We start from the raw sequence: 21,701 nt of genomic DNA on the forward strand, positions 1-21,701 counted from the left end.
GCTGGCGGCTCCCAGCGGCACCCGGCGGGCGGCGCGGCCGCTTCCGCGTCGCTATCGCGGCGCGCTGGGGCCCCGCGGCTGCCGCGGGCGATGGCGCTGCCGCCGCTCCCGTCTCTGCCCCTGTCCCTGCCCGCAGCCGCGCTGGCCCTGGCGGCCCTCGCCGCCTTCCTCCTCGTCCTGGTGAGAGCCGCGCACGGCGGGCCCGGGGGGCTCCGTAGCGGGGGCGGTGTGCGAGGCTGCCCTGTGGGCGCCCCCCAGTGCGGGGCAGGGGCTCTGCCCGGGGTCCCGGCCCTGCCCGGAGGTCCCGCGGTCCCGCCGCGCCCCGCAGGCGGTAGGGCCGGCCCGGGCTGGGCGGCAGAAGCCGGCAGGGCTGCGCTTGTGCGGGGGGTTGTGCGGGCAACGTGTTTCGGCAAGGCGTGGGGTGCTGTGCCTGGCAAAGGGCACCAAGACGGAGCATTTCAGCCTTACAGTACGTGTTGGGAAATGTCCTGGTAACGCCTTCGCGTTAACCATTTGGGAAGTGGCGGTGTTCCTGCCTGTCTGAAATGCCCTGCGAGATTAAGAAGATCGACCCCCTGGAAAGCGAAATTCTGCTGCCTGTCCCCAGTGCCACGTATGCATCCTGCGCAGGGAGGTGGCGGAGGCACCGTCCCTGGAAGTGTTTAAGGAAAGACTGGACGTGGCACTCAGTGCAGTGCCCTAATTGATACGGTGGTATTGGGGGGGTCTGTGATCTCAGAGGTCTTCTTCAGCCTAAGTGATTCTGTGTGTGATGTCACCAAGTAAAAGTGCTTCAGAACCCAAGTTCTGCCGCTTTTTTTTTTTCGCCATGCATAAAGCAGTCAGAGCCTTAGTTTTGCAAGCACATATGGCTGGCCGGTCGTGAGTCTTGCCGTTGATATCAGTGGCTTGGTGGGGGATCAGAGGTGGCACCTGCTTGTGTGCTCAAGGTTACTGGGGAAGGAGCTTGGACCGTGACTTTGGAGGCACCTGTATGCTTTGCAGTTAAAAACAGCAGCAAGCCATGATGCTGACAGTGGTCAGAGTGGGAGTAACCAAACTGCGTGAGAGGGTTTTGGTCCTGTGTGAAATTCCACAACAGTTACCCACCTTATTACTGAAATATACTTGGTTGCCCCTGGCAGCACATTTAACAGCTAGGTAAACTTCTAACAGAATGCCTGACAATTTTTTTTCATTTCTTCTTCATCACAGATTTGTGTAATTGCTCATGTAACTGCCAAAACCATGCCGCACGAAGATGCTGAGTGCAGGAAAGGATCTGCACCAAATTTACGTGATCCTGCTACAAAAGAACTCTCTGTCGTTGTGCCTTCATACAATGAGGAAAACCGGTGTAAGATTTTTCTAGTTTTGAAAAAAAGAAGAAAATCTGTCTGTTGTTACTGTAATAATGCAGAGGTCAGTTGAATTAGCAGTAGTTTCTGACAGGCCAGATTATGTATCAGATTTTGGACACAGTTTCCAGAAAACAAGTCCAAGTACATTGGATTTCAAAATTAAGGCATAGTGTAACTTGATTTCTACTGCTAAAAATAGCATGGGGCACTTGTAAGAATCCTCTTAATTTTAATGAACCCCAGAAGAATGGCTGTTCATTGCCTCTGCAAATGCTGCAAGGCAAGAAGTAGTGAAATACTTTTTAAATTGATTTAGGAGCTTCCCACTCTTTAAACAACAACAGCAGCTTCAGACAATCAGAAAAAGGGGTGATCTCACGGGTTTGTGTTTGACTTGGCCATACATAGGAGTACCTGATATTGAGTGAAGGCTTTTAGATGTGATAGAAATAATCAAGCTCTAAAGCTGATGTGGCAGTACACAAGCTTACAGCTTGCTTAAATAGATAAAGTCAGTGCTGGTTTAGAGGGTCAGTCATAAAGGATTTTTTTTCTCGTTTAATATTGTGTAGAGAATTATATACTTCAAAATGAAAAGTTGGCTCCTCAGAAAATATTTTTATCCTGTCTTTTTACCACCTGTGTGATTTTCTTCAGTGCTCTTTCTGTGTTCAGAAAGGGCAGCACTTAGAGTTGCTAAGCTTGGTTACTGAAGGTAGTGTTGTATAAAAGAGTTGATTTACTCAGCCTTGCTTTGTGGCTGTTTTCAGCTTGCTTGTGCAGGTGCTTTTGGTGTTATAAGCTACTAACATGACTTTCCCCACCTTTTCTCTAGTACCACTGATGATGGATGAAGCTTTGGATTATCTAGAAAAAAGACAGGTATTTTCTTTTTGCATTCAAAATTCATTGTTTTTCTGTGTATTATGTCAAGTCAGTGATGTAGTCACTTTGTTATGTTAGTGTACATTAAAACAGTAGTACTTGGCCACTTAGAAATATTGCTTCTGTCTCTTATCAGTTATTTTTAGATCAAGTGCCAGAAAGGATTTTTAAATTAAGTAAAAATTTAATATGCTACTGTAGGATGAAACAATCTTGATACGCATGAAATCTGGCCAAGACAGAGCTAAGGATTAACCATGCATTTAACTTTCTAAACTAAGTCCTGGTTTGTTCCAGCAAGTTTCATAAGCATCTGTTCTTCATTAGGATTTGTTCTCTGGCGAAGAAGCTCATTGTGAAATTTTGTGGATTTTGTTTTGTTTGGGTTTTCTTAAAAGTGATGTTCTTCTGAGTTTCCATCTTCTACAGCTAAATTGATTTTTCAGTTCTAGATGATAGCATGACAAGCCAGTGTAATGGCTTGTAATGTAATTATGCCATCCTAACAAATTTACTGCATCATATTAGTATCTGTTGACACCTGTGAATGACTGCTAGGGAGAAAAGAATAATGACATCTGAAAGACCTACTGCCTACTTAAGAAATTGGATTAAATTGATGAAATAAAATGCATTATTTCTGCTTTTATTTTCAAGAAACAAGATCCTTCATTCACTTATGAAGTGATAGTGGTTAATGATGGTAGTAAAGATCAAACTGCTAAGGTAAGAAAAAGTAATGTCTTCCCAAGCAATCAGAGGCACGAATTTTGTTTGGATTTTTGTATATTTATGGAATATACCAGTGGTTTATATTTATATTTTAGTCCTTGAAGCAGTTGACAGTTGTAGTTCAATCACATTTCTGAATTACCTCTGTGGTTGCATTGTGGATGGTGCATATGTGCACATGAATACGCATATAAGTGTTTTGCAAATTCTAGTTTTCTTGATTGGCAACTGTGACAGCCATTTTCCTGCAGCTAAGATTCTAAGAATTCTAGTCCTAACTTCAAGAAATTTCACTTGAAATACTCTACATGTGCATAGTGATGATGTGAATATGAATTTGAGGAAGCTAAAAAGTCTTTTAAAATACCTCATTCATACTGTGATTGACAGAACAGGTGACACCATTCTTTCCCACACCCTTCGTGGGATTGTTCATTTAAAAATCCATGTGCCAGTAGTAGTATTTTCAAAATAGTTCTATTTTCTTCTGCTTTTGATGTATGTCACTGACAAGGAAGGCTAGCCAGCTTGTGGGGGTTTTTTCCTACTGCTTGGAAGATGTTTGAGGTAGACATTAAAATGCATATTGCTTTAAGGATTGCTGGTATATATTTTTGACTGCTGTGCATTCTTTCTACCATCTCTTTCAACTGAGCATACAATGGCTGCAGGCCTCTGGACTTAAAAGGACTCAAGACAACCTTTAGAAAAAATTAGGAGAAAACTTAAGCTTTCTCTTCCCCACAACATGTACCAAAATGTTCAGACCTTTGCAGTGTGAATGGGGTTTTAGGTCAATATGAATTTTTCTTCAAAACCTCAAATAGCAGCAAGACAAGTGAAGAAATAGGTGGCTGTCATAGGAAATTGTATTTCTTTTATGAACTATTGGTGTTAATAGAAAAGGTCTGTAATAGTATGCTATAAATTAAATTAGGATTGAGTTTTTAGAGGTGGGAGGATGGGGGTTGAGATTTCTTAGGGAAATATCCTGTTCTTATTGAGCATTACTTCATTTCTTCAGTCTTCTTGTTTTGACTGTGAACTGTTTTTTTATTTTCCCAAACAGACTCCAGCGAACACTGGCAATGTATTTGTGCCGACTGAAGTGGTTATAGCTCTGTGCTATTAATTTATTTTCTTTTGAAGGGTGAGCAAATGTACACTTCTCCCTTGGTTCCTGGTTTTGTTTTATGCTGGCTTTTTGTGTATCTGTCAGGTTGCAAAGGAGTACTGCAAGAAATATGGAAGTGACAAAGTGCGAGTGATATCTTTGGAAAAAAATCGAGGGAAAGGGGGAGCAGTCAGGACGGTAATTAATACTTTCATCTCCTTCTCTGTTTGAATTACCTGTTCCCAAATACACAGAAGATAGAGCTGTGCTGATTGACATTTTGAATTCAATGCATTAACAAAATTATTAGGAGAAAACTGAGTACAGATTCTATAAATTAAAGCAAAAATATTTTTCAAAATAAATTTATTTTAGATCTTGGTAGCAGTGTTGTCTTTCCAGAAAGATCAGTAACAAAGACTTCTTTATAATACCAGAATTCAAAGTGGAAAAATCTGCTTGAATCTCATATTCATGTTAGTTCTACTTAGAAATATGCTTGCATTTATAAAAGCCAACCAAAAAAATAACCCAAAACTGTTACAGATTAAAGTTAAGCTTTTGTAGACAAAATAGAGCCAAATTGGCAAACTTCACTCTCCAGGTCATGGCTGTGGTTTTTAACATGTCTGATAAACAAGAACTCATCCAGCACAGTTTATGTTTACTGAATCCCACTGCTATCACCTACAGTCAGTAGTCAAAACAGCACAATTCATGCTTTCACATAGATATTATCATAAAATGAACATGTTCTAAATATGAAATATGTTACACATTTAGAAGGAGCCTTGTATTCCTATGATGCATGACATCTTGCTTTTCTGAAAAAGGGTGGTATCATCTATTGATTGTCAGTGATGTGTCTTTATCTGTATTTTCAGCTCTATCTTTAGTATGTCAGTTTATTTTTTATGAAAAATTATTAACTATCGGAAATGGAAAGAACATAATATTGGAACATATGGAACTGTTGTAAGAGATACAATTTTGAAGTTTTTCCAAGAGACGGAGAACAATTTTCTGTGTGATATGCTTTCACAATGCATGATGTAGAGTGGATGTGTGTACAGCTACTTCCTTGACAGTCTTTTCCAGATGCGCACATGCTTGGTTGCAACAGTACTTCTGTCACACCCACTGCTAATTGTTTTCCTGTCTGGACCCCTTCAAAAATTAAATATTTCTGACCAAGCATATAGCAAATTAAGCTGTGAAACCTATGCATCACAAGTGTTTTGCAGTGATACTGTGACTTGAGACTTAGTCTTAAATTAGTTTTGAGAAATAGCTCTTGAATTTTCATGAAATGGTGCTAGGAAAAACTCGCACTGCATCCTCCTTTCCACAGCACACATGACAAAGAAAAACCATCCACTGCAGTGGCAACTGCCAATCACTGCTTCTTGGTGCTCCCCTCTAGAGCTGACTGTAGCGACTTGTTGCCTTTTAGATTTAGGTTTTCCTGAGAAGGATTGTTAGCCTTTCATGTTCATGAATTGTCTGTCACTGTGGACCCTCAGAGTGTGAAGTCTCTAGATGTTATTACCATATAAATAGGTAAATTACTGTTAGTAGCACAACACTCACATGTTGTGTGGAATCTGTGAGACGTCACTGTCTTGTTACTACATAGGTTTTTGGAATGTCTTGCACCTAGCTTATGACAAATAATTGATTACAAAGGTGTTGATTTTTGTATTGACTGTTTTCATTGCAGGGTGTCTTTAGCTCTCGGGGGAAAACGATTCTTATGGCTGATGCAGATGGAGCTACAAAATTTGCAGATATTGAAAAAGTAGAAGAAGGTCTAAAGAATCTCCAGCCATGGCCTGTGAGTGTGAATTCACACACTTTTACTGCAACACATGCATACTTTAAAACACAAGATAGACTTTTGTAGTTCTCTTCAATGTTTTGAGATCCGGTTGAAGATCTAGGTGTAAGTCTGAAGACCTAAGTGTAACGTTAGAAGCCTCAAGAATGGGCTGTCAGAAGGAGCTTTCACTGAGTTCTTACCTCCTTTGCATCCATTGTGCCTACTCCAAGGCAGTACAGAATGTTCTATTTGCTGTTTATCCTTCCTGCAAATTGTTTGAAGTTGTTCTGTTCTGTATAAATACCATGTGATGCCTACTTAGTTTTCTTTGTGAACTGTTTTGTTTTTTCATTTTATCTGATGTCATCCTGTATACCTTTAAGGGTACATCTTAATTCCACCCTCTTTTATATAGGCTTTCTTTTCTCAGGGTCCTGAGTTTAATGACAATATTTGGAAGAACTTTTATTGTAAACAAAAATTCAAGAACCTGTGGAACAAGAACACCTCCCTGCATAGTCATTCTCTTTAGGGAGCTTGACTTGAAAGACCTGAGGTTTATTTTCTGCTTAAATGCAGATGGGTGAGGTACTTGTAGCTGGTTTCCCAGAGAGCCAGAAGAGACGTGCAGCCTTACAGAGCTGCAGGGGATGTACCTGTGGAAGGGGTCACAGCCTGTGAGTGCAAGAGCCACAAGTGCAGGACCCAGCGGGCAGCGTGTGACCCTGACACTCTTCCCTACCAGGGTGGCAGCAGCTGCTGGTTCTCCAGCACTGGCCTCAAATAGAGTAGATTTGAGAGATTTTATGCTGGAAGTAGTGTGAGAATAGTGGTAAACCTTTTATTTTGATCATGTTGATTTAATTTGCAATTATATTTTTGATTGATATCATGGCATTTTTTTCATTTGAAGATACATCAGTGCAACAAGTGCTTTATTCTGCTATTGCTTCCATCATGCAATATATAAGGAAAATGTACATTGTAACACTTAGTTCCTAGGAATGCTGCATACTTATCTGTGCTGCTAACGTTTGCCATATGCAAAAAGTAAACAATTTAAAGCTAAACAAGACCTGAATAAATTGAGGCAATTTTCATGCACCTTATGCAAATTGCAATAAACTTTAGATTGTCTCTTAATTGAAAAAGACTGATTTAGGGTCAAAACCTAGCAGTAGAAGAAGTGCATCTAGAGGAAGCAGAAAAGTGTACTGCTTTGAAGGGTTTTTTTTATTTTTTATTTTATGGTTCTCAACACAAGATTCCACCAATTGAAATAATATTTGCTTAAGAAATAACTCTTTAATTTATATTCCTATACAGGAAGGGATGGCTATTTCCTGTGGTTCTAGAGCTCATCTGGAGAAGGACTCAATAGCAAAGGTTTGTTTCCATTTCCTACTGTGTATTAATAACCAAATATTTCCGTTATTTATTTCTGCTCTACAGATTCTGCAAGTAGATAATTAATATTTTTTTAAAGAATGGAAGCTAAGAATAAGGAAAAGCTGGTCATACATGCAGGATGTCCTCCATCATATACCAAGGATGTGTTCTAGATTTTAAGCACTTTGAACTTATTTCAGTTAGTGTTCCAATTTATGGATTTAATTTTTATAGTTGAGAATATTTCACAAGCAGAGCTTCTAAACTCTGACAGAATTAGTAGCCAGTAACCAGTATTGGGGCTCAAAGGGAAAGCAGCTGATGAGTTCATTATTATTGATTTCCTTCCAGTGCAAGATGTTGGCCTGCAGATCTTGAAACCTGTTTAAAATGAGTTAGAAATAATTAGCAGCCAGCTGTTTGAAGAGTACCTCTATTCATGGGAAAGTGGTTTTAAGTCTTCTGTATTACTCATAGTAAAATTTTTGAGTTTTGAACACACAGACAGTGCTGTTCTATGTGTGACTCTTGTGTAATAAACAGTGATGCAGAGGCACATGGCTTTATCTTCTGTCTGATTTTCTGATGTCTTGGCAGACATTAATTGACAAAGCACAGGCATGGAACTTTTATTGCAACAGACACGTTGCTGGGCTCATTTTTTAGCGTCATTGGACATGCTCATCATGGTGAATGTTCTCAAGAGTAAGCTTTGTTTATACTGTTGTTTAGTACTTGAAATTATTCTAAAATATATACACAACTACTAAAATAGTTACAGAAGTTCAAAAGAAGTTCCACTGGTAATGTTCAGCCTCTTGTAGATCTGTACTTTTTTCTTCTGGTTTATAAGATAATATTGGAGTGCTTCACTTCTCCTGAGTTCTTGCAAATATTGCTGTGTGTATATTTGCATCCTCAATGCATTCTCAAAGTATCCTCATCCTCAAAAAGAAAAAGAAACCAAAACCAAAAAAAGACCTCAACATGAAACCTTCATCATTATCAGAAAGTAGGAACTACTACAGGGAGATTATGTAGCTGATAAAGTGGAGCCCAGAAAAAGTGTTTCATTGCATGGTCACGTACTGGATGTGGACAGACTTTTCTCAGTGCCTTCATATTTCTTGAAGGTCTTGCTACATTAGGGAGAGGAATTGGAACAGGACTTTCATCTTTTATTACAAAAGTATAATTTTTAGAAAATGTCCATCCTTTGCTTCCTGCTTCTCCCCATATTTCTGAGTTTTTAAGAGGAATCACAAACGTGTTAGGTAGTACTGGTTTGCTTGAAATGTAACTATAGTCTTTTATACCTATTGTATAGTGCAATAGGTATAAAAAAGTTGCAGAACAATCTTTTAGATGTTGGGATTTCCCTCTGGATTTACTGGCATCTAAAACAGTAGAATGAAGCTGTGATAAGCAGCTGTATTGAATTTATTAAAACCAGAATTTCACCCTTATGTTCAGTCTCAATACATCAAGAATTCTGGTCTGCCTCCAGAACTGTTAATGTCCTGTAATTAATCTATACTATGACTTGCATAAATAGTCTTAGGAGTGATAAGTATAACCCAAGAACTCCTCTTTGTGAAGTGACTGCACAGTTTGACTGTCTGACACTCATGCAGCCTCCTAGCACTTCCCGTCTGGCCCTGGTGGAAGCCTGGTGTTCTTAGACACAGAGCCAGAAGAGCCAAAGAAGCCACACCAGATCTACCATTAACCCAGGGCAGGAGCACTTTTCAAAAGACACAAACTATGAATTTGGTTTTCCTTAAGCCAAAGGCTACTACATAATAAGCCAGGCATCTTCTCTATTCTTCAAGTGAGAGTCTAAATTGTTGGGTTTAAAGGCATCTCTTATCACCGAGAGATACTTAACACTTGAATCATTGGTTCCTAACAATTTTACATGATATATGGCTTGCAGTCATAGATGCAATCACTTAAATTTAGCTTGAGAACAGCAGTGAGTTCAGAAGCAATTTTTAGATCACAGGTCTAGTTGTTTAGGAGCTGTCTTGAGTAAAAGACTGAGAGGGACCTCTGCAAATCTAGACTCCAGCCTCTGGAGTTCATAGCCAGACTTGTCTGTATGATTGTTGGGTCAGGAACACAAGTGTAACCAACTAGTAGACTGGGTACATTTATCAGGAATATAAAATATATCTGTGAAATCAAAAGAACAAAAGAGATTACTGTAACATTGCTGGAAATATAAAATTAAATATCTTGCACAGCAGCCTTTACTTTAGACCTTGTTTTCACTTAGTCCATTATATACTTCCAAAGAATCATTCAGAAGATACTATGACCGTTCCACTAATTATTTGAAATTCAGGTGCAGGTTCCTGCTTTACTTAATAAAGCATAATCCAGAGTGAAAAACTGCTCTGAACTGGGGAGAGGAGAAAAAGGAACTTGGATTTCTCCTATCCTAGACTATACACATGACTGGCAAGTCTTTCCCTAGATCAAAATATTTCTATTTCAGCCAATATTTTGTTTGTACTGTAACAATTTTTAAATTCTGTTTTCATTCCAATGCAAAATGCAACCAGTTTACAAACTTTGAAAGCTATCACAAAACAGTGTTACTGTCCTATAAGACAGCTCTCTTCAAGCACTTCAGTCATCACTCAAATAAAACCACCTAACTTCTCTACTTTTGTCCACAGCGCTCTTACTTTCGAACTCTCCTCATGTATGGGTTCCACTTCCTGGTGTGGTTTCTCTGTGTCAAAGAGATCCGGGACACACAGTGCGGATTTAAACTTCTTACCAGAGAAGCTGCCTTGCAGACTTTCTCAAACCTTCACATAGAACGCTGGTAAATTGTTCTTTTTTGTTGGTGGTGTTTTTTTATAATTGAACATAGGTTTGAAAACATAATTTTAGTGTTGCAGCTACGATGAAGCATGTGATGTCTGTGTATGCATCTCAGCTGCTCAGTTTAGCCAATTATAGTATTGCCTGCATGGCAGCTTCGATTTCTTGTTATGTTAAAGTATCCTGGTAATTGCTAGAAATTCTGTGTTCTAATTAAGATACATTGTAGGAAAGTAGTTGGGTATTTAATTTTATCCTTTATTTAATTTCATTCTCTATTCTCAAAAGATGTACGTAACCCTCGGTAAGATACTTTGGTTTTACCTTGCCATAGGAAATGGTAATTGATTAGGAAAGAGGAGAGGGAAAAAAAGAAGAAAAAGGCCTCAAACAACTGAAAATCCCAATAATTCTTATTTCTTCACCTCCAGAAGAAATTTCAAACAAACAGTTTTTCATGGTGCTGTAATTCACTCCCAATTTCTGAGAGTCCTCTCTCCTTTTACAGATATAAGCCATGTAAGCAGAGTAAGAAATAGAGAGCAGCTGTTATTATGATAAGAAAAGTTAAGGGTTATTAATCATATTCAAAACTCCTATCAGTGTTATTTTTTATACATTACAATTTGGTAATGCTTAACCAAAGTATTTTATGTCAAATCAATATCTGATAAGGTGTTTGTAATTGCTGAGGACTCTGAAGTGAAAACAAACACTTATTCTTTACTTACTTTTTTGCTAAAGTAATTTGGATGAGGAATGTTGACAGATATCTTTGATTTCAGAAAATTGAAAATTATGTGTGGCCTTTTAATTATTTAGAGCTCCTTTGGTTATAATTTAGCTACAACAATTCCCATATGTAAGTGATACAGCCATGACTACTATTGTGGGACTGAAGCACTATTTTCACACAAATACTATAATTTCTGTAGATTTTCTATGCCACATTGTTTGCTAAAAAGGATAGTTTAATTAGGTGTAATCAAACTTCTTCAAACTATTGTCTTCATTCAAGAAAATCTCTCATGGGCTTCCTTTTGCTTGACAGGTAACAGAACTGCTGAACGATGTTCCCAAACACAAACAGGATTGTGTGCAATCCTGCAGTCCTAGTCAATTGCAATGTGTATAGGTTTAGGCTGAGCTCCGACAGATGTACTGCCCCTCCAGGCTGCAGTTACAGCTGCAGGTTGTGTTTGGGCACACGAATCTCCTGTGGAACAGAGAGCTATTGTTGCATTGAACTGAGCAGTCAACCGTCAGAAAATCACTTTCCCACCTGAGTGCATTGCTTATTGCCCTAAAGGAGACTATGGCTGAGCCAGAAGTAGGATTTGAGCTGCTACCTCCAAACCCAGTGTTGATCTATAAAGCTCTGCAAATTTCACATACAGGGATTTTCTAAGTACTAATAATAAATGGTTAAACTCATATGCGAGGCCCAGAAGTGCCACGTCCCAAAATTGCCTTATATAACTTCATTTTATAAATTAAGCACTCAAAGAAGAAAACTGAAAGAAATAATGAGGATAAACAGTTTCAGCTGTAAGAATTCAATCTCAAATTTTATTCTTTTTTAAAATGAAGGATTTTTTTGTAATTGGATTTATTGGTTATATGAAGTGCTTTCTAGATAAAAACAAGCTTTCTTCTGCCACTTCAATTATCTAGCACCAAAAGAATGAAAGAGTAAAAACAATTGTGCTGTACCCCATTATCCAGGAATAGAAGCAATGAAAAAGGGATATTGCTAACATTTTATAGTAATTATATCGTTGGTGTGGAACACACAGACAGATCTTCATGTCTTAGTTCATTGAGCCCTGTATGTGCCACTAGAAGATGAGCCTTCTATTGGTGCTCTTTTATCTACAGTAATCCATAAAATTATCCCTTGTATGTTTTATTATTTATCTGAAATGTGATGAAGAATGCTTGTTTTGTGTGTCAAAAAAAGAACAACTCAAGTTCTTCCAAGAAAGAAGCTCTTCAGATAATCATAAGTCAGAAATTGCCTAAAACAGCTATGGATTTTTTGGGTCTTTTAAAATTTGGTTTACTTCTGTACAAACTGGCAATGTATTTTCTGGTTTCATGCTCATCTCTCAATCAACAGTCTTTGTGTTTACCCGCCTTCTTTTTTATATTTATTGGCTGATTTAAACCAAATCTGACAGAACAGTAGAGATTTCAAGATCAAAATCTTTGGCAAGGTTTGTGGAAAATTAAACCCTCTTAGAGGAGAGAAACTCAGATTATTGCCACTGCTGAAGAAAAAACCCTAGGGTAAGGTCTCAAAAGTTACTTTTCTGCTCCACAGTTAGTCATTTAGCATCTGTAACTGGAAGATAGCATGTCAGTGCACAAATCAAGTATTGTCCCTTTCCCAGTTAATATTCAAAAGATCTGGAAATAAACTGGGAGATGAGGAGGTATAAGTATGTGGGGAGAGTGAATATATTCAGGGAAATAATAGTCCTAAGTGAAATGTCAGCATTGTACCAACAGCTGGGATAATTGCAATTGGAAATTATATAGGGACATCAAACATTCATCCCATAGCATTAGTTTTCTTTGTATGTAATTGTGTAAGAATCTGAAATAGCTCAATGCTGGAAACTTCTTTTTAAGCAAATCTGATATCTTTCTATTGCATAACGTGTGTAGAAAGGAAAATGCAAACTGGTTAGACATTGTGCCATAGAGGTTCTGTACATATCATGAGTATGGAGACAGGAGAATAAGAAATAGTAGTTGGAATTATACTTCTGACCTGGAACAATGTGGCCCCAGCTGGGTCACAAAGCAACTTGTTCATACTGAAACCATCAGGAAGGAGTAGCAGAGGAACCACTACCTTGGTACTGGATAAGAGGCTCTGAAATCTGGATTTATTTCCACTTCTGTGTCACTGCACTGGGCTACTTGACATCTGAGCAAATGGACATTCGATTCTCATTGAATCTTAAAATCCCACAAGTGGGGTGCAGGTCTGTTAGGTACTTGAAGGGGTGTTCAGTTCTGTGGTCAGTGCTCAGATGTTCAGGGAATAACGGAGCAGGATGCTGGATTTAATAGGATAAAAGCCATCTGAGTTTAGCACCCTTGTCCTTGAGCCTGCCGAGGGCTCCCCAGCTGCTGCACTGGAATGTGTGGTGAGCTGCTGAAGGGAATGAGCACCAGGCTTCTGCACAAACCAAATAGTCTGTCCTGTCTGCTCAAGCTTAGTCAGGCTTGGATTTGTGGGGGTACTACAGTGCTAGGTGAATGTTCATAAGAAATATTTAGACTAAAATTGAGGCACAACATGTTTACTCATGAAGTTAATACAAAAGTACTATAAAATCAGCTATCTAATAATTCCCACCTGCTTAGACCCTCACTTCTTAATGTTTTCACCATGCTTTTTCCATTCCAGTGGACATTGATATGAGGTGAATATCACCTCTTTAATATTAAAAATACTAGAAAACAGATTTTTCTTCTTGCTCCACTGAATTTGATTTATTGATGCTTACATTTAAGAAATCTTGAAACTGAAGCATACAAGGAAAAATACAGTTTTAATATTATGGCAATAAGGATCATGTAACTCTTCTTAAAGAGAGACCAAGATATTTCCTAGAATATTTTTTTAATCTAACCCTAGATTTTAGAAGGCATTTGAAAATTAATACATACTACAAACTGTTTATATATTCAATACTTACATCCTAAACTGGCTTTTTTTGGTGAGTCTTCTCATTGTCTTTTTTGTTTAACTATCCTTTGGCTGTGTATATATGAGTATAAACGAAACATTCTTGAAATTTACTTTCTAAATAGCAAAGTTTTGACATTGGTTTGAAATGAAAGCAACCTTTGAACAGAGAGCGTATGCTTTGTGTTTTAGATTCTGAATTTGATTACACAGCTAATCTGTTTTTCAGAAATGGATGGAGCAGATTTTTTAATTTAAAACTTAAAAGAAAATTAAAAGAGATATTATAAAAACATAACAGAGACAGTTGGAATTAGTCACTTCAGGCTGTAAAAGATCTAGTTCTGCATCTACAGTCTTGACCTTAAAAATTGTAACTGTTCATGTAGAATTTTGATGCACAGGAGAAATACTGGAAAATTAAATGGTCTCGCTGGCTGAGTTTTCCTATCCTAAATGCGATCATTGATTTCTTCTGACAACAAAAAAAAAAAAAGATAAACTTTCTTCCAGCCAGAAAGTGTCTATCCTTAGGAGAACTAGACATAGCAATTACAGTCCTACCTTTAGGATAAAAGGAGGGGAAATTCAAAATGTAGTTCTAGTCCTGGTTTGATTGACATATTTTTGTGAAGTGGCAATTTATGATGGCATTGGACAAGTCAGTAGATCAATGAAAAGATCAAATTGTTGCTGTTACTTTTACTGATAAAAATTGCCTTGTGCACGGAACAAAGCATGCTGTTTCACATTTAAAACTGGGAAAGAAACTGGTAAAAAAAATGTTTCTCTGATTTGTCACTAATCTCTTAATATGAGTTGCTATATAAAAGTTACAGAAAAATAAGCATTCATATTGCTGCAGGGATTTTTTTCCCACTTTTGTGCCATTGTAGACCAACACAAGCAGTGGAATGAATTGGTTTTGTCCTGGTTTTGTGCATGGCATATAGAATTCTTTGAGTGTCTAGTCATCACAAAAATATTTTTGCTGTTTTAACTCTGTCTGTTTTGTCTTTTTAAAAGTCCTTCTCTTGGCTGACGTGTGGACTTTCAAAAGCCCAAGTTCAGCTAGGGCAGTTCTTGCAGTCTAGCCCACTTGGCATCTTGTTTCATGGTTAGACCTCTTTGACCATTCGCTGTTTTCTTTGCCTTTAAGAGTTTCTTGGAAAAACATATCTTGGATGTACAAAACTCATAAATTCCACTTAGAACATTACAGCTGAAGGCCTGATTTTGTTTTTTGAAACACATAGTACTGGACCAGAAAAAGAAAGAGTCCTAGTGCAATTTTAAAATACAGAATAATTTTTAAGAATAGCTATTTTATAAGATCAAGCATCTTAACGATTCAGTTTAAAAAGGTTGAATTCAATTAAACACCTACCAACTTGGTTTTCAGGTGAATTTTAGCCAGCATTGTCTTAAATTGTAACTTAACCAAAACACAACCACATGGAGAATTTTTTCTTTACTTTACAATATATGTTTGTGGTATTTAGCACATCATGGAGCCACTATTAGAAATAGATGGGGAAATCATTCACACCATAGTTTTTGGCTATCTAGCTCTGGATACTTAGATTAGAATCTGAATTCTTTCAGGCTGGAGCCAAGTTTGGGTGTTGTGAGCTGTATGTCCCCCGTCCCAAGAGGCAGCAGAATGAAGTACATGGCGTGAATAATATCTTGCTGTTTCTGGGAGCAGTTCTCTCACAGGTTAACTGCTCACAAATGGCACATGAATTGCACTTACAGCTCATCCACGGGTGTGGCTTTGATCTCCTCTAGGGTAGGCTCTATTTAACATACCCAGGTTCTGTATGGTTCTCCTGTACAATCTGGATCTGGTGGTCTGCAGTGTGCCTGTTCTGCTGTCAGTCTATTGAGCACACTGCAGTCTGTATTGTCTAACTAACCATTCTGGCATACTGAAAGGTGGTGGGGAAAAGGGATGAAAAACGATAACCCAGTGGTATTCTACTGAAGTCATTCTCCTTTCAGCTTTGAATAAGTTTTTTTTTTTAATTTCAGGGTATGTTCACTGTTACCCAAATGGCAACCACATGTAACAATATTAGTATTCAACCTGATTAATTCCTGTGCTTTTAATCTCTTACTTTGAGCCCTGTAGTTCACAGAACTATTTAATGTTGTTGTTCTGTGATGTATGTGCTGACATTCCAGTAATCAGTTGTCCACAGGAATTACTGCAAATAACTATTAGTTCACTAGGCTAATAGTTTATGTAATACTTTTAGAGCAGCTCATACAGTCTTAATTCATCAGACAATTATTCTGCGTCTCTTTAAGATTTTTAGTCATTTAAGTAAGTATTACAAAATTAGATTTAGTCTTAATACACATGATTCATAAACATTCAAAGGTGAATACATTGGGTTTTTGGCTTACAAATGTAAAATGTCAGCAAAAAATTAAATACTACCTCTTCAGTAGAAGAGACCGTGGAGTGATTAATAAAATAGTATTCAACCCTCATGGAAAGACAGCAGTGAAATGACAGGGCTGCTTGGAGCAGATTTAGTTCACCGAGGTAAAAAAATAATTTATTCTTCTAACTTTTTTGGTGACAATGAAAAGGCCTGTGTCCTAATCAAAATCAGATTTGCAAAGCAGCTCTAAATTCCCTATGCACAATAGCTGTAGCCTCTGTAGATAACATCTGTCTGTGCTGCCTTTGCTTGTTTTAATGCTGTCCCATGTGGAATCAGTGGCTCTCCTGTCTTGTACACAGGGAGCACGAGTCCAGGTCTGTGTGTGTATGCCTGTGATTCTACCAGCAAGCCAGCCTGCTGTGGTCTGCACTTCAGTGGGAACCTACCTGAGTGTGTCAGACCTACATGCACATTTCAGAGTGGACTGCTGCTGTTGTTGCATTTATTAACAGTTGTACAGAAATGCACTACTTAAAAGGAAAAGGTGGCTTGAAGTAGAAGGAAATAACATCTGAACTTGGCAAGCAACCTGCTAAAGTGTGTCTTCTGGCTGCTCTTGATCACTTTGTCCCTTTCCATCTTTTCTCTAGTGTTAAATGGAATTACCAAAGACATGAATTCAAGCAGCTCTTTAAGCATGAATGAAGAATTTTGGCGTTTTTTAATTGCATACATTTCCTCCAGTGGCAAAATGTTTTCTTTCACTTCAAAAGAAAACTGTCTTCGACTCAGCAACAAGAATTTAAGGCAAATTATCAGAATCTTCTTAACTGTGATTTGTGTTCAACCCTGTCAATATTAGCTACTGGCAGTTTCATATGTTGATTTCTAAACGAGCATTAAAAGCTGCCAAACTACTTGTTGCCTATCAAAAGTCTGGTGTTTTAGAGCCAGAAGGCCTACTTAAGAATGCATTTACAGGAATGAAACACAGACAATTCTCTTTGCAGAGAACTGAGAGGATTAAGGTGCATTCTGGACAAAGTGAATAGGAAGGAGCACCTGACGCAGCAGGATCACTGCCCCAATTAATTTTGCCATACAACCTGCGAAAAATTGAGCCAAAAAACCCCACATGTCTCTCAAGAGGGTTTTTGTGTTGTGCATTAAGTGGTCAGTAAACTGTTGTTTGGATTTGGTTGTGCATGGTAACATAAATAATTTCTCACTTCTGTTCTGCTGCCTTGAGTTCCTTCACTGAGAAAGTAAAAGGAACACCCATCAGATCAGCATAAAGTCACAGCAGGTAGATGTCCTCTTTGATGAAACTACTAGAGATGGGGTGTGACACTGTACATTTGACTGCTTGATCTTCATGGTCTTCAAAAACATTTAAATTGTGATTGTGACGGAAGGAAAAGCAAGAAGTGGGCTGAACACAGAGTGATCTATACCTTCAAATACAGTGAAGTATTGTTATTGTTGTCTGTATTTTGGCTGTGTTGCAAGATGTTTAGTCAAGAAAATTAATTTCCCATCCATGTGTATCTGACCCATAGAGCATTGGTATCAACTGCCTAACTGAACAGTCATTAAATTAACATTTCCACTGTCTTTCATCTGAAAGTATGTGTGATTATATTTGGTATTTCCTGTTCTTCTTCAGGGCATTTGACGTGGAACTTCTTTATATAGCCCAGCGCTTGAAAATACCTATAGCAGAAGTTGCTGTCAACTGGACTGAAATAGAAGGTAGGGAGATAGTTCATGTTCTTACAAGATTCCTGACATGTCAATCCAGAATAACAGATGCAAGGTTATTGCCCTATTTACCTGGTTTTGATAGCACACAGCCTTCTTTCCATACAAATTCTGAATTTTGTGTCCATGCCAGCCTATTGCTACGGCTTGGTTCAGAAAGCGTAGGTGAAAGGATAGCATGGCAGAAAAACTCTGCAGTCCCACTGGAGACAAAAGTAAGGAATTACAGTGCTAGAACAAAACACTATTTTGGCATGTCTTCTTGCTGCAATGTGTTCATAAATTAGTGCAGTTTTAAAAAACTGTGCAGGGAGTCTGACCATCATCACTTACTGCTTCAATTCCATTTCTCTGTATCTTGCCTTCCAAAATTCTCAGCTATTAAGGCTTCCTCTAGAGCACCATCTCTTCTTAAGATGTGATATTGTTTCAGAACTGTAGGCAGGTCTCTGCCACTAAGTTCCTGGGAAGTATAGCTCCATGCATATTTCTTCAGTGGAGAACCAGCTTAAGAGGCACTGCTTGCTTTGGCTCACTTTCCCCCCATCAAATGCAGTTCCTCTATTTTTTTGCCCTTTTCATGTTTTTTATCTTTTTTTTGATTTCCTCAGCACAACCCCTAGACAATAGAAATTACAATGAACTGTAGTAATGATGAAAGGTGCAAGTAGAGAATATCCTGAGCCAACTTTACTAGAAATGTTTCCTTTCAGTGCAGTTCCATGTGTACATTGCACCCAATACAAATATTAACAGAGATAGTAGAAGGCTTGGTTTTGTATTGTGGGTTCCTTGCCTTGCCTGAAGATAGGTACCTTCATATTATTGTTGTAAGACAAGCTGATGGTCCTCTTCTCTAAAGGTGCTAGATAAATAATTTGCTTAGTTACCGGTGTTCAGGTTCCTATTTACTTGAACAAAGGCTTGTCACAGAGAGCAGTGCACATCTTGTCACATACATGGAATTACTGTGCTGCTTGCAAACTAGAGTGTCTCGCCTATGGCATAATGTAATACTATAAAGCAATTGCTTTCAAAATATATATATTTTTATTAATGTTAAGATCTAGGTTGTGGGGCTGCGTATGCTGAGAATGCAGAGGTTCATGACTGCTTAAATGTAAGTCTTGCCGGTGCTCATTTTTTCCTAACAATGTCGTTCTGATTTTCTTCTTCATTAATCACAGGTTCTAAGTTAGTTCCCTTTTGGAGCTGGCTGCAGATGGGGAGGGATCTTCTTTTTATACGACTGCGATATATGACTGGTGCCTGGAAGCTTGAAGCAAAAAAATGTAATTAGGTTATTTACATTTTCCAAATATATTATTATGCTTAATGGAACACAAGAACAGTTTCAATCAAGTGAAGTGGTGGTGAAAGCTGAGGTAATTCTTCATTGCTCCTCTGTATGTTTCATTTTTGCAGCATGTATGTGTTTTATAAGATTGTCAGCAGAGAATTTCTACATTTTGAAAAAAGAAAGCATTTCCAAAAAGATTTTCTTATGTGGTAATCAGGTTTTTATTTTATTAAATAGTAGCTTTAACATTTCTTATTAATTCATTCAAATAAATATATTTGCTTTTGTCTCATCATCCATCTGGAATCTCCTTATAAAAAGAGACACTCTTCGACATTGTGCAATGTTCTGTTGTGAATGACCACAGCCATTTGTTTCTGTTATATCTGGAAATGTTAGGACATATTGCAAATTGGAATTATCATTCATGGTTCACGCTGATGCATGTTTAGATTCAATGTTATGGGAAACATTAATGGATTTTACTGAGTTATAGCAGTAATGTTCATAAAGTTGTTCTCAGGACTTCCAGTAGTCCCTTGACATTCCAAATGTTTTTGTCTGAAGCTGAAATAGTTTTCCTGAAATCCAACTGCGGATCTTTTCCAGACTGTAGAAGGTCCAAGAGAAAGCACATTTAATTTTAAAATGTCTTTTATAAATGTGTTTTGCTCATACATACTTAGTAGTGCATGCTCAAGGCTAGGAGTCCTTGACATCTACAGATCTGTAGTGAAAAGGGTATAGAAAGCTCAGAACATGCAAAAGTGTACACTGGGGACCTGTGCATTAGTAATGCCAGTCTGATGTTGTCATCCTTCAAATGAGATCAGAGACAGAGGGAGGGTCTTGACTCTTTCATACTAATGTCACACTGCATTACAGTATAGTAACAGTTTCATTTGTGCTTTCAAAGTAGCTGTGAATTGCCAACAAACTAAGCCAATCTGTCTTCCTGAAACTTGTACAAATTTGAAGAGCTTTAAAGAATGAACAGTGTATGGTTGTACTTTCACATGTGAATTCACTGGTGATTTTTCTTATTCTTTCTGTAATACTGACTTGAGTTTTGCTTCTGTTAGGGTTACCTCAGTTTTCTATAAAGTGCTGGAATAAATTCTCAAAAAACATATTCAGTTTTACTTCGCAGGCTGTATTCTCTTTCCTTGTCCAGATCCATGTCTGTCACCTCTGCAGAATCAATCATGACTCCTCATTGCTATTAATAGAATAAAGTACCATCTCCTCAGGACACCTGCTACAGTGTGGATTCACAGAATCAGAGAATATTCTGAGTTGGAAGGGACCCATAATGGTTGCTTCTACAGGTGCAGCCTGATGCATTCCCTTGCAGTGGGGATAAGAGCTGAACTGGAATAAAAGAAGGAGCCAACTGGGATGGAAGGAGAGTGGGGAGAAATAGAAAATGAGCATGATGTGGGGCTGAGGTTGAAAGCCAGAGTGAAATGGAAGATTTACTTTAGCTGAGAAAGATGGTTGGCTTGGCCTTCTGTCACTCATGTAGCAGTCAGAAGTCTTCTGGGTAGCATACTCATCTCCTAGGTAGTTATTTGCAGATTAGGAAATACAAGACACACAGGTGGTACCAGGAGACCAGGACTAACCACACACATGCTCTAAAGCATGTTTTAGACTCACACTTGCATTTAGATTTTTGCTTTGCTCTCCTGTGTGTTCCTTCAGGCCCAGCACACCTCAATTGTTGCACAGCGATCCCAGAATCAGGGAAAGATTCTCCTGGGTTCCATTTCGGAAGCAGATGTACTGGTTTAATGGCACAGAGGCATAAAGAGGAATATTCCTGCTCCCTCTCTACACCTGTTCTAGGGCTGCTTAGAGTCTCCCTGAAGCCAGTTCAGCTCACTGGAATGGCAGGATGCCATCTTCTACATGCCTGATTTTTTTTCCTTTCTTCTGAGATAGTTTTCTACCATTTCAGTGATCAGAAATGACTCCTTGCGTGGTCTAGCTGGCAGAGGTTGCAGCAGCAAAAGGAGAGCTTCCCCCTTTGGTAGCTGTGAACTTACCACAAGTGTGTAGACTGACTTGTCCCCTGGAGACCAGTTCACTGTTCAAAGGCAGGAAAGGTAAATTTAAATTCCTCCTTTTTTTAAACCTATACAAGACCTGGGGTCTTGTTGCCCTCTCAAAATGAGACCTTGAATTACTCTGTTCCATCAAGAAAGATTTGACTCTGGCTCTTGAGGTGTTCCAGAGATCCCACTTGGTTTTACAAAGTGATACAACTTGAAATGGGAGGTTTGAGTAGAATGTTTCAGTCGTTCCTAGTAGGAGAAGTGCTGATTGATTCACATTTCATGCAGGCCTGCTTAATTGCAGACACTGTGTAGAGAACTAAGTGCCTCAGACATAAACAAAGAACCT

General features: G+C 38.5%; 1 protein-coding gene across 1 annotated transcript; it reads left to right on the forward strand.

The window, feature by feature from the left end:
- The first annotated feature begins 28 nt into the window (after positions 1 to 28).
- Positions 29 to 20,431, forward strand: ALG5 (ALG5 dolichyl-phosphate beta-glucosyltransferase). Its single transcript, XM_084226702.1, has 10 exons — positions 29 to 180; positions 1,216 to 1,357; positions 2,197 to 2,243; positions 2,904 to 2,972; positions 4,198 to 4,290; positions 5,813 to 5,926; positions 7,238 to 7,297; positions 9,985 to 10,136; positions 17,901 to 17,986; positions 19,183 to 20,431. The coding sequence occupies exons 1-10, from the start codon at positions 91 to 93 to the stop codon at positions 19,293 to 19,295; spliced, it is 966 nt and encodes a 321-aa protein (XP_084082828.1). The 5' UTR covers positions 29 to 90; the 3' UTR covers positions 19,296 to 20,431.
- Positions 20,432 to 21,701: the final 1,270 nt, after the last annotated feature.

Source organism: Fringilla coelebs, assembly GCF_963513975.1.
Source record: "Fringilla coelebs genome assembly, chromosome: 2".
Lineage (NCBI taxonomy): Eukaryota > Metazoa > Chordata > Aves > Passeriformes > Fringillidae > Fringilla > Fringilla coelebs.